The 13,801-nt window shown below is 37.3% G+C and overlaps 1 protein-coding gene across 4 annotated transcripts in view; it reads right to left on the bottom strand.

The window, feature by feature from the left end:
• EHBP1 (EH domain binding protein 1) overlaps positions 1-13,801 on the bottom strand; it is a 3,513,379-nt gene that overhangs the window by 498,250 nt on the left and 3,001,328 nt on the right. For 2 of the 4 annotated variants that reach the window (XM_044055510.1, XM_044055511.1), the window contains 2 exons: positions 8,579-8,726; positions 7,201-7,428 (listed from right to left, as the gene is read on the bottom strand). In XM_044055510.1, coding sequence (XP_043911445.1) covers positions 7,201-7,428; positions 8,579-8,726 — 376 coding nt within the window. The remainder of the gene's footprint in view (positions 1-7,200; positions 7,429-8,578; positions 8,727-13,801) is intronic. The other 2 variants (XM_044055512.1, XM_044055513.1) reach the window with 1 other exon arrangement.

The following is a 13,801-nucleotide window of genomic DNA, read 5'->3' as shown; positions in this document are numbered from 1 at the left end:
GTCAACATGGAAAATTATGGTTAAGGGGAGGAGCTAAGCACTGGATCCAAAGCTTGAAACTGGCTGAAGTCAGATTCAACTTGGATCCAAAGACCCATACATTGAGGAATGGATGGAAAAGACAACATCAGATCTAAAGTTATGTGCATTTAAAGGCTGTTATGACTGTATATCACACTGCAGCACTATATAACTATCTTGTCTTTCTGCTGATCTCAAACACTCTACATCCTATAATAGTATACTGCAACCTAAGCTAGAAAATACTGACCTGTGTAACCTACAGACACATGGTTGGGGTGGGCCAGGCCTATACCAATGCTCAGGCCACCACCAGATATGAGGTGTGGTCTGCCATCCCCAGGTAAGGAGACCTGGAACTCTTCAAACTCTGTTAAACACTTGGAAGAGGTTAGGTCAACTCCTGCAGTTATCCTGTGCTGGGCTACTTTACATGCTTTGGCACAGCCAATCATATCTACCACCCTTCACCTGACCAACACCAAAGTTATTTAGTGCTCCCCAGGAAGATGTGATACAGCAGGTCCACCAGATCTGAATCCTCACCTGCTGGTCTGACCTACCCCATTCCTGCAGGTGCATTTCAAGTATCCTAAGTGAATTTCTTTAGTGGAACAGCAAGGTGTCAATTTTAATTTCCTTGGGTCCTTGGTTTGGTTCTCAGTGTAACATCATTCTCTGCCTGACTGAACTTTTTGCCACCTCAGCCTTACTTCTCTGGGTAGAATAATGCTATCTGTATACAGATGAGAGTATTTATTGGGGCACATACTGGACTGAAGAAATAGAGCTATTCTAAATGAGCCTGTGCATTCCCCAAAAATCACAACAGTGCTGCCCCCAACAGGGAATCTCACAAGAAACAAAACCATTATCAAATCTTGTATTAACTACATGCAACCATATGGGTAAATGCAGACCACTGCATCATGGTATGTATGACACCTGTTTCATACATGGCAATGACATCTCCTGACCTATCCTTGACCAGAATACCTGTAGGTTTGACAGCAAAAAAAAAATGGCTAGTAAATCCATTACAGATTGTTAAAGCCATTTCCAGTGAGCACAGCAGTGTAAGTGTCCAAGATCCACCTTGAATAGTAGTCTCCTGACCAGGATACATGTTACCCCCCTCCTTTAGATATTAAGTGTCCAAGATCCACCTTGGATAGTAGTCTCCTGAGCAGGATACATGTTACGCCCACCTTTAGATACTACCCTCCTTAGTAAGATAGTTGCCATTCTGAAATTCAGCAAAAACAATAATCAGCTAAGATCCACACAGTACTTCAGGGATACTGTTTCAATCCACACAACCCTGAAACATTTAGTGTACTACTCTGAATCACTTTGTTGCCTAGCGGTGCTGCTGGACAATTCCACACAAAATGCACGACTCATTTATGCACTAGCACTAAAGCAAAACTTAGGCATGCAGTCATTCATGCACATCAGTTGTATTACTGTGCAAAGCTAGATAATAAACGATGTGATTCATGAACACCAGACAGTACCCACACTGTTCCAGCATGTGATTAAAAAACATGCACTTGCACATTGCTATCCACCATATTGTTCCTTAACTGGAACTAATGAGTGGTCTTGGTGGTGTCTTCATCAGTCAACTGCATGGCTTTATCCTCCTGTGTGATGGAGAGCAAGACTTTCTTGTTCTTCCTTCATACTGACTTTATGGAGCACCTTATGGGCTAGTTTGATTGGCCTTTCAAAAAGCAGATGCTTGATATGAGCTGGATCAGGTCCTGTCCAGGGCAGAAGAGATACAGAACAGAGAAGAACACTGCAGGCATCAGTATGATGACCTGAAGTGGCACATGCCTGATCAGCTCCATCAGTGGGAAACAGAGGCTGAAAGACAACAGCCAGAGATGTACTGTACATACTTTCCACAAATCTAGATGGAAAATGTAATGACTGATCATTCACCTGTTCTGTATTACTGATGGCCCTTTTGTTCCTTACAAATGCAGAGGAATGAAGACTTAACACATTAGAGATGCTACAGGATGCAGGCACAACTCACAACAGCAGGGTGGGTATGTTTTGAATATCACTTCTACTGCACATATTGTTTTGTCACTTATGATTTTCTCAGTGTATCTCTACTATGCACATTCAAGAGGAGAAACAGCAGTCTCAACACAGGCGTTAGCTGCTGTAGATGAGGCCATGGTCGGTGAGGGTACTGGTCCCTCTCAGGAAGACAGTTGTACCCTGTCACTGCAACACCTGCAGTGCTTGGTGTGCACTGTGGTGGATCGACACCAGGATGCTTGCCTTTTCAGAAATGAATGCTTCTACAAACAAGAGGCCACCAGAAGGTCAATCAACCATAACAATGGCCACCTAGGTACAAAACTAGGACAATGAATAACTCTTGGTGGACTGACTTTGGGTCGCCCTGGCACCTCACATGGCAGGAACCCAGCCTAGAATCTTGATGCTGTGACTTCTGCTTAGTGTCATGCCTCATATCTTGTGTACTGCTCAACTCTCCTCATCACCATCTGTCTTTTTCTCTGTATGTCTGTGACTATCCCTTCCCCACCCTACCTTTTGAATGCATAACTACTTCTGGTTTTTTTGTGTGTGTGTGTGTGTGTGTGTGTGTGTGTGTGTGTGTGTGTGTGTGTGTGTGTGTGTGTGTGTGTGCGCGCGTGCTCCCACTACCTTCCCTAACCCTCTTCCTTTACCTAGCTTACTGTTCAGATCATAGGTTATTACTAGGTAGGCTGTTTGAAAAACCATATATAGCTTAGTCATACACCCTAGGAAGTATTTCTTTCAGGCTCATCTCCTTTCTTGATAACGGTTATACTACTAATACACAAGGTAAAACTAGATGAATATATCCAACTGTCAATACTTATTCTGAAAAAAGCTAATATGCAACAATGTTTAACATGCAAAGCAAGGTTATTTCATTGATAAGGAATCCGTTTAGTAATGGACATATTCCAGTTATATTACAATGCAAAGTGAGAGATTCGGATGGAGTACTCCCAACGTTACTAGATCTACCAAAACAGGGTATTTCAAACTCCAAAAGGCAAAACAGAAATCTCCAGATAATAGTCTAGACAAGATGAAAAAGAATAAGACACTTTTTTAATCTAGCCATATAACTAAGGGAGCCAAGCTTTTTGATTGGCTTGTTTAGGAAACACTGAGATCTTTCAAAATGGGATATGAGCTTGGTGAGATGTACAACAATTATTCAGTGATCGGTCTAAACAAGGAAGGAATACAGCAGAAGTAACATTTCTTTGGAGCAATTAAATGGACAATTATAAAAGATTTTCTTGCAGTAACTGATACTTAAGAAGGACAGTTCACTGTCAATAAAGTGCCTGTGCTAATCAGTAGGAAAGACTTGTTTGCCAATTTTGAATATACTTTTTTTTTCTTTTGCAATAAGTCTTATGATTGTGGTTAGCACTGATGCTGACTATATCTAGTACTTCTTTTAGAACATAAGAGTCTGCAGGTGAGTCAGTAAAGGTACTCAGTTTGCAGTCATCCTCAAATTTGGTCAACCACAAACCTTGCACACTTGTCTTTACATTAAGAAGTAAATACTACATAAAATAGTACTGAACACAGAGCCCCAATGGACTCCACTAGCTACTAATCTATTAGATTACTCCCACCTCTTCCTATGTGTGTACAATCAGAGAACCAGTCGGCAATCTATTGAGTTTATCAGCAATGTATGTGTGAGGAATCAGACTGAATTACTTAGCAATGCTAGATAAGTGGAACGGAGAGAATCCCCCCCATCAATGGCATCCTACATAAAAACATCGAACAAACTGAGCATGCAAGGCCACCTTTCACAAAACCCTATTTGACTGGAATCAAGTGTTTGGAAGTTACCAACTTTACTGTTAATGAGACTAGACTAAGAACCGATCCATGACTTAACAGATAATACTAAAGAGGTTAATGGCTGGAGTGTGAGGAGTGCCTTCGGTGTGGAGTCTGCATGTCTGTCCTCCCTGCGGTTGGGTGGCCGCTCGAAAGACATGCATAATTGGATGTCGAGCTGGCACCTCAGCGTTCGTGAAAATCTACTGCCAATCATTAGCGAACCGGAGTTCCGCTGTGACGACCCCTAACCGGGAAAAGCCGAAAGACAACAACAAGAACTAAAGAGGTTAATGAGACAATAATTTACAGGTTCAGTTACAATACTGCCCTTATCTACAGTACTATGATTACCACTCTCGAGATTAAGCACACACTTTTTGGAGAGGGTAAAGTTAAAATGCTAAAGACAAGTTCTGCAGTAACATACTTTGTGTTAACAATAAGACAGCCTAGTATATTTCTGGGGCCAATGGAGATGTTATAATAACTTCCAAAATCTGGTGCACAGTGATAATGGTTGCAGCAGTGTTAAACGATTAAAGAGAGGGGACACAGAGGTCTAAGGACATCTGCTACAGCTTTGGTTTCAGAACAGGTATAGTACTGTTCATTTTGAGTTTGATGCAGTACAGGACAATACTTTTAATACTTCTAATATAGATGAGAAAAGCCTAACAAATATCTTTTGAACTGTTTGTTACTTTCACTTCATATTCCTCCTTACTCTTCCTAATGATCCATTTAACATCCCTGCAGACCTGTTTATATTCATCTTAGAATCCACAGCATCAGATGCATCTCCAAAATGTGACCACTACCTGAATAAGACAATTATTGATCCTAACAGTAACATTGCCCAAATGCAGTTGTCTTGTGAGTCAACCACGTCACCTGGACAAAACCTCATAAGCTACAGCCTTAAAGCTGTAATAAGCAGCCCAATATGCACACTGTTAATATATGTGTAAATCTTTTATGTGTAAATTGTTTAGAAGCTGTGGCAAACACTACCAGATTTCCCCATCGCCCTCCACCACAGACAGCTTCTCTACAATAGTCTGCTAGAGACAAATGGCACTTGACAAAAATAAATTCAAAGTTCAGACCTCTACGCATCCAAATGAGTAATTTTTCACCACAAATATGTGGGAAATCATCAAAGCTTTATCAGGCAGAAAATAAATATATTCTTCACCTCTAACTTCACAGGCACATTGTTAATCTTTACAAGATCCAAAGCAAGATGATTAAATTTAGTTAGAGAATTATTCAGATATCACACAGCACTTTTTAGCTCAGTAAACCTGCCAACGTTTACTTTAGAAACCTGGAAAACAAATTCAGTTTACATTGAAAGGAGAGGAAAGGGGAGAAGCAGACCCTCTGGGGAAGCAATGAGTTAACTTTATTTTGATAGCCTTCCAGTTTTCAATGGAAATGTCCACGCAATAATTTCATCAAAACAATAATATTTATACAAGCTGGAGTATATGCCGGTCTTCTTCATTAGATAAACGTGCCCCATGTAATCAAATTTCCCTTGCTTTCTTGTGCAAATGGTGAGGTTTAAGTATAAGATTTTTTTTTTCTTTTTTCAAATCTGATCATCCTTTTAAAAAACTTCTACATTCCTTTAATTTTTCTCATGTCAACCCATGATTTTAAAAATTTTAGTAATCATTTCATTTTTCCTCATGTCTGCTCACAATTTAAAAAAAAAGATTACCATTCACCTTTACTATCCCTGCTACCAGTTTGTTAAAACCTACTTGGCAGCAACAAACGTCTGTCTCCTTCTCTCCTCATATATATTTCAACTCTGAAACCCCTCTATGATCCATTCTCCCAGAGAAGACTGAACTAGTACTGATTATGTGTGCACTACAATCAGAAAAATGGTACAATTTTGAAAGAACAATCATACCTACGGGTGTTACTAATCATCTCCTACAAAGTCTGGCACTCTTCAGCTTGACCTTTGGATATCTCCAGTACTTATCATTGAATCCAACTGCTCCAACATCCAAAAGCACTTGTATACACTCCGAGACAAAATGGTTGTAGAAAAAAAATTAAATAAATTGCAGCCACTCCATAACTTCCTACACTATAAAAATTTGCCTTCTAAAGAATAAAGGAGCACAACTATTTCCAAGAGGTCACTGTTGCACCTGTGCTACAAAGGAACGCTACCAGTTTCTAAAGAACCAGCTTTTAGTAGCATAGCTGGAAGCCTGATGACTATACTGACCTTCTTAACCCTTACATCAAGTGACCCAGGTACTTTCAGCCTGTCTTTGCTTTTATGTTAATTGATAAAACATATGACAAGTCCAGACATTCTGTAAAGCTTATCACTAAGAAATCACCTACGCAGACCAACAGAGACAGTTTTAAAAAATATATTTTTCATGCTGAATTTTCATCTTTGAATTTAGATCAGGACATAAATTATTCTTAGTCACAAATATAAAAAGTAGGAGAAAACAACATTTATATTCTGCCAAAGATTGCCTGATGTAGTCTACTGGAGATCATACCTTTCATCTGTCCCTGACTTTGTCTAGCATTTTTCCCTTATCCTTCAACATTTTTTTGATTTTTCTAGTAAATCACTCTGGATTACAGTCAGTTAATAATATCAGACAGTACAGTTTTATGCATGTTGATTCAGGCCTTAATGATGAAGTTGCAGTAGATTGTGAAACAGTAGGACTGCATAACTGTGTTACACATAAGAACTATAAGTTAGACAAACACGTTAAAATTACTAATTAAAACAAAACAAAAAAAGTAAGAAATCCACAGCCTTCTCTTGCATTCTTCATGACTTTAAGTAAGACGATTATTTAGTGTTCTACTGTAAGCACTCCAGACTGGAACTTATTCTAGCAAGCTTTACCAAATTAGCAAAAACATTAATAGTTGTTTAGTATAGCCTGTGCTTTACTGTTTGTCTGCCCTCTAAATTAAGACAAAAAGAATAAACCCTAGTCACATACACAACAGGAATTCAATTCTCTTATACAATGCATAGTTTAAAATTCTGACTGAGTACTGGTTTTAAAGAAGTGCAATGTGTACTATGAAAATTAATATTTTTATAAAATGGATGTATTTCAAGCTTCGCACAACTCATAGCTTTTAAGAAACACCATTCACAGGCAAAGTCTGTTTTTTTTAAATAAACCAAAAACAGCATGCACAAACAAACATGCAGTCAACATATAAATCACGTGATACGACTAAAGACTAGTGTTATAAAACAAGCAGTCGTTAGATTACCATGGATGTCACCATCATGTTTTAAGTTAGTAAGCTCATCTCTGGATCCTGTTACAGAGCATTCATGGGTGTCCTCATTAGTAATTATTCCCACTTCAGCACCACCACCTCCACTACCACCACCACCACCACCACCATCATCATCATCCTTGAGAGCAGTAGCGACAGCAACAGCATCCATATCGCCATCACTACTATGGTCATCACCATCATCTTCCTTATTCTCTTCTGCAGGAAAAAACAAATTGCCACAACAAAGTATAAAGCATTTTAGTTAAAATGTATGCAATTAGTACATGATTAGTAGGTTAATTAGTTCATGCACAAGCAAAATTATTTTAATTAAAACAGAATGCTGGACATTCAGGAATGCATAAGTTAGTTAATTAACTATTAACCAGTACACACATCTGAAAGTTTTTTTTTCTATCTATCTGCCTATCTCTCTCTCTATCTACCTATCTATCTATCTGCCTGTCTGTCTGTCTTGAGTTTGTTTACCAGGTGGACCTTTTTCAGACAGCCCATCAACAACAAAAATACAACAATGACATAACAGGTAAGTAATAATACTAAAAGCATAAAAGATAAGCAAAAACATCAGTGATGTAAAAGATGAATAACAGACATGTATCACGTTACAAGGTTGCGGATGACTACATACATTCTTAAGAAATATTTTTTAAGTACAACAGCCTATGACATACATAAAGGTTCAAATATCTGTGGCAATAGTTGTAGTACAACAAATCTGAAAATACATGTCAAGTTAATGGTAGAAGCTGGCGTGGGAAAAAGCAGAGAGAAATAACACTTTAATGGAACATTGTAAGCAGAGGGGTGATGTGACAGTACAGTTCTAAGGAATAATAAATAAGTTATGAAAGACAATAGCAGTGGAGGAGGTAGAGATAGGTAGTTTAGCAGGAAGTGATAAAACACCACAGATGACTTTGTCCGAGTGCCCAAAATGAACAACACTCAAGAAAAAAAGTTACAATCAATAAGTTCTAATTTGGCTGGTAAACTCCTTACCCTCACAACAAGTGTGCACTTCTCAGCAGCTTACCTCCAAAGCTGAAGTAACAAAAAGTTTATGTCCTGGACATTCATTCACTTACTCATGTTGTTCGGGATAGTACTGAAAAAAAGAGGCTACATCAACCAACTGAAAATCAGTGATGGAAGCCCACTGACAGCTCTACCAGATGATTTCTACTAAGTTAAAACTTTTTTTGTTTACGAACTAGTTGTAAACCATCAACAAAACGAAGAAGTTACAGTTCATTTTTCAAACTAAAAGAAAAGTAAATCAGAAAATACAAAATGGTGTGTCTTCTGAACTCCATTTTGGAAACTGCAACATGGCACAACTCACCTCTAGGTGTCTTTGACCTTTCTTTCAACTTTTCTGTAGCCACTTGAGTGTAGTTGGGGAGTTCTGACATCTTCACACCGGATCGAGCTTCTGCTATCAGCTGACGAGCTCTCTCCCTCAGCTGCCGTTGTCGCTCTTCATCTTGCTGCTAGGATATATTGAACAGTTGCCATCTCAGTAATTGACAGAAATGCAATTTCACTCTCAATCTGATCATCATGATAGCAGCTGGTTTACTGCATGGTGCTGGGTCAGCACCATAAATAGGATGTTCAATATCAGTCACATATCATGCCACAATATATTTGTACTGAGGAATTGCACAGACAGGAAGATTCCTAACTATTTAAACTAAATGTGAAGTTGCGTGAAACTGCTGACAAGAGAAATAATGACAACAGTATAAACCAGAGATTATAGTTAATAAGAAAAGATAAAACGTGCACATAATTTTTCCTTAAAAAATTATTTTGTTGCTGCTAAGAAAGTAACTGAAAGAATTTGATTTAAGCAGACTCATATTGTAGCTATACACACAGAAGTGTGTCCACAGATGAATATTTATTTTAATTTGAAGTTGGCTATTACAAAGTACTACAAATAACACCTATAATATATCTCAAGTTTTTCAATGCAACTTAAAAAAAAATTTGTTTCAACAAATGGGACATCATGCATGACAGCAAGGTCTGACTAATCTCAATGTGTTTTAATCACACTAATCTGATATATCTAAAGGGCCAATAGCTGAAGGAGCTTAACTGGAGTTTGTACTTCAGCCATTAATACTTTGACCTGGAACAAAATTCTAATATCCCAACAAGCACAGCATTTTGTGGAACGATTTAGAAAGATTCAGCTCTCATAATTAAATGGGAAGTTTCCAGACTTATTTGCATTGCCAAAATGTGCAATATTCCCTTTTACTTGCATGTTTTTGCAGCACTTTCTTTTGACATCAAGCAAAATTCATTAGTTGTGATGTATTCTTTTAATATGCTAGGTCCAAATCAAGGTAACAATCCAGCTAATAAAAAACCCCACAGATAAGAATTTATACACTAAGTCAAGCAAATCACTTTCAAAAATAAATAAAATAAATATATATACATGCATACTTGACACTGAAATAATCATGCATTCAGTAACTGCACTAACACCACTTCTGTGCTCACTGAAACATTTGCAAAATCTGTGCACATGAAAGACATCTCTTGAAAAGGAAGCCGTCAGAAATTTGATTGTTCAAGGAGATGTAATCACACTCTTTTTCTGACATGTCTTACAAGTATACTGTTGAACAGGATGCACATTCATTTTAGAGTTAGCCAGTTCCAGGTTATTAATGTGTAAGAGAACGCTGGTACTCTAAAGCAAGTTAATGAAAAATACAGTTTAAGAAAATTAAATGTTTCCATATTTTGATCCTGTAAGCTTGAATTTTGTAAAGAAGTATTTTACATACAAATGTGTGCATTTTCACATAAAAGGGTCAGTACAAAGCAGACAAGTTAAGCCAACAAAGAAAAATAAAATAACCAGAATACAGTCTGAACAAGAACCACATTTTAGCTGGAAATATCATATAACTCAAAACTTTAAAAAGCTGGACCAGCAAAGCTAATAAAAGCATAATATGAAATTCTTCTGTAATACAAACCAAATCTATCTATAAAACTGTCTAATAGTACTGTAAAACAAGACACATCTCCTTAATGTAAATTGACATTTCCCTCCTCTGAGGTATTATCCACTAAGAAAGCATGCAACGCATTGCTTCTTTGTAACAACAGGTCAATCATGACTTGCTTACAGAAAATATGCAAGACCTTTGAAAATTCTCCCTCATAGCACCTTTGTGTGATGTTCTCCACTTAGAAACTACAGTATGTTTCCTTCTGAAATATATACTTGTAACTCACAAAAGTACTAAACAAAGTAAGTACAAACAAAGCAATCTTTATAATTAAGACAGGAAACAGTTTAATAACATAAAAAAACACACACGCAGTCAATGAACTGTTCAGAAAAAAACAACACATTAAACAGAGCTTTAAAAAAGCTTTGAAAACCTCAAATAAATCTGGTTCAACTCATGGAGTCTTGACAGTCAGTACAAAAGGGATCAGGGCTTAAATACAGCCAACTGCCCAGTAAGGAGAGGTAACTTCTGTTTTCACAACACGCATGTACAGACTTTGCATGCAAGACTCACTCGTAGTATCACCTGCTAGAAAGGAGAACGGCCCATTACTTGTTGAAGTAAGGTACACAGGAGGAACAACTTGATTAAGGGGGATAAGGAGATTCTAGCCAAGGGACATCTTTACTAAAGTGATTCCAAGTGGCTTTGTCCATAAGCGAGAAATAATACATACACAGCTAGCTTGTATTACAGGGACCATATCTCAAAAACCCATTGCACAATATTGTTCAGAGCCACACTAAGAGCAATACCTAAGACAGAAAGAGAAACAAAATTTGAGGAAAACATTTGGGCAGGGGCATAAACTCTCCAATTCAATTACAATAACATGGGAAACAAACTGATGCTTTTTCGCTAAGATCAAGAATAAAGAAATGATTGTCACACAAAGGGGGGTGGTGGGTAAAGGAATATGTGAAGAATGTTATATGTTTAAAATCTGAAAGAATTTTATTTATTTATGAATAATATACACAGTGTCAATAATATTCAAAGTATCCATACATAGTGCAATAAAACTGTTACATAAATAAAGCTCTTTTTGATAAGAGCTATGGGATCTTTTACAAGTTGAGCTACCATCAACTCAGACAGATGGGAACTCGGTTTAAACTCTCACTAGAATGATGGCAGGTTGGGGAGTGCAGCCCTTCCCCTTATGCTGTAACACAGTGTTACTAGTGCAAATGAATCCATTTAACTGGTGCAGGAAAAGAACCCACAGCCTTCTGATCCCTCAGCATAACATGCAAATGTGCCACTGACACTGGCACTACTTGGTTGTAGGTTCTAGTAAGTGCTTCTGACAGGCTCTTTTTTGAGTTTCCCCTAGCTATAGCTCCACAGAGTAATTTGGGAAGTAATAGTGCTATTGCAATGTTTTTCTTGATACTGGGATCAGACTATTCTTTTAAGTATTTATTTCAGTGTTGCTTGTATGCATTGTTCTAAGGGCACACTGCTGCTGCTAACCCTGATTCCTAGGTATTTCCAATAACACAAAGCTTATGTTTCTTGTGCTTTCAGAGTTAGAGGGCCTGTGATAACTGAATAGAATTAGGATTACCTTATTTTTTCCAAGTTTAGGATCATGCAACTGTTTAAGCAAGTGCAACTGTTTACTGACTGATGGCAGCATATCTGAGTCTGGTTTTACAATTATATGTACGTTGCGAACAAGGGCTGAGTCATGTGTCTACAGAATAAGTGTGATTACATTAGTATGGCAATGTGTACATCATTAGTAAACATGATGACAGCAACAACTCTAAAACTGATCCTTGTGCCACTCTAACATATAATTGTACAGCTTTATGAGACCGGGCTTTGCCAACATTTTCTGTGTGTTGTGTCACTTAGGCAGGAGTTAAACCTTGACAGAACTGTGCTGCTGAAGCCCAGGCCTTGTAGGCCTCTAAGGACTAACTGGTACTTTACTACTGCTAAAGCCTTCAATAAGTCCAAGAATAAAGCAGCTGTGGGAAGGTCTGCATCACTTAGAACTGTAATATCTTCTTTGGGAACAGCCACTGTAAACTAACACTAAATGACAGCATCTAGTTAGAAAGCCCAGGAATACTGTGCTTCCATAGGAAAATGGTATGTAAATCCAGTTTAGAACAGTACTACCCATTATTAAAGCACTGAGCATAAAGAGAACTGCTTAGAAATTATATATCATAGACAATGTAAAATAATAAACCAGAAATACTAAAGTTAGCCCTAATGAAATAAAACAATGAAATTTCAAATGCACCTATCACAATAAACATTGTATAGTCTACACTATACTAAACAATTAGATAAATAAAAATAAAGCCCATCAATCAATAAATCAATAAATGAAACCTAGAGTTCTAGTCACAAATGACTCAATCTACCTTCAAATACTAACTATGCCCTACTTAGTTACATATGTCATGCAAATAACAAGTGTATCACACCATTTAACAGAAGTACATTCAAAATTTGTATTAAACAACTGAAGAAAGTTAACTTAAAAAAAACTTAAAAAGTTAAGGACAGTACACAAGAAATATAAATTCATGAAAACCTCATAATAAGTGTCTTTACTAATAAGGTAAAATAAAGAAATATCAAATGAGACCACAAAACAAATAAGCATAGTGACAGTCTGCTTAAATACAAAGTATAAAAAGTATAAAAGCTCCAAAGTATCTGGGCTTACAAAAAAAAAATACTACTTTCCAAAGCTACTCATGTAGCTCAGTAAAGCTGTAGTCTCAAAATAAAATGAATGCCTTTACAAAATAAAGACAAGATGTTAATTTTTTATCATATTTGCTTGACCTATTTACTAAACATGATAGGAGCTACTTACTCAGTACACTAATAGGCAGGGATAAGAAAAAAAAAAACACTGTAGCAATAAAATACACACATACTATAAGACAGGAACTATATGTCAAAGAAAAACTCCTTAAGAACTAAACAGTTCCATTAACTTCAAAATTTGAGTAAGACAATTTTGCATTTTTAGACTATGCATCTATAAGAGGGGGCTGTAGTGTTTTTTCTATACAGACAGTTCTCGGAAGTGGGATAATTCCGATGAAAGGGTGGAACAACTGGAAAGTACTTGTCCTGCTACTGTTCCTCAAGTTTGCCTTTCATTTCCCAAGAATTCAGTAATTCTCCAGTTGGACAAGGGAGAAGCTAGGCATACTCAGTGTAGTCATTTAATAATGACTATGAATTATTCACAGCAATCATAGCAAACAAAATGGCAAAACTCTTGACTAAGTTAATACACCCTGATCAGATCAGGCCTACCCATGCCAGTTAGCCTACTTACAACAATGATAGCGACTGAAGACACCTATAAGAAGAATACTCACCTTTTACTGGTCAGTTTTGATTCCAAAAAGGCATCTGACCAGGTTCAATGGTGTTTCCCCTTTCTTGACTATGGCATATATGAGATTCTCAGCCCAACTAATTAATTTAATTAGACAGTTGTATGAGGGGTCCCATGCTATGATTAGGGTAGATTCGAA

Source organism: Protopterus annectens, chromosome 1.part2 (genome assembly GCF_019279795.1).
Source record: "Protopterus annectens isolate FY-2018-M chromosome 1.part2, PAN1.0, whole genome shotgun sequence".
Classification (NCBI taxonomy): domain Eukaryota; kingdom Metazoa; phylum Chordata; order Ceratodontiformes; family Protopteridae; genus Protopterus; species Protopterus annectens.
Note: the sequence above shows the minus strand (reverse complement) of the source record. Positions and strands in the feature narration are given on the sequence as shown.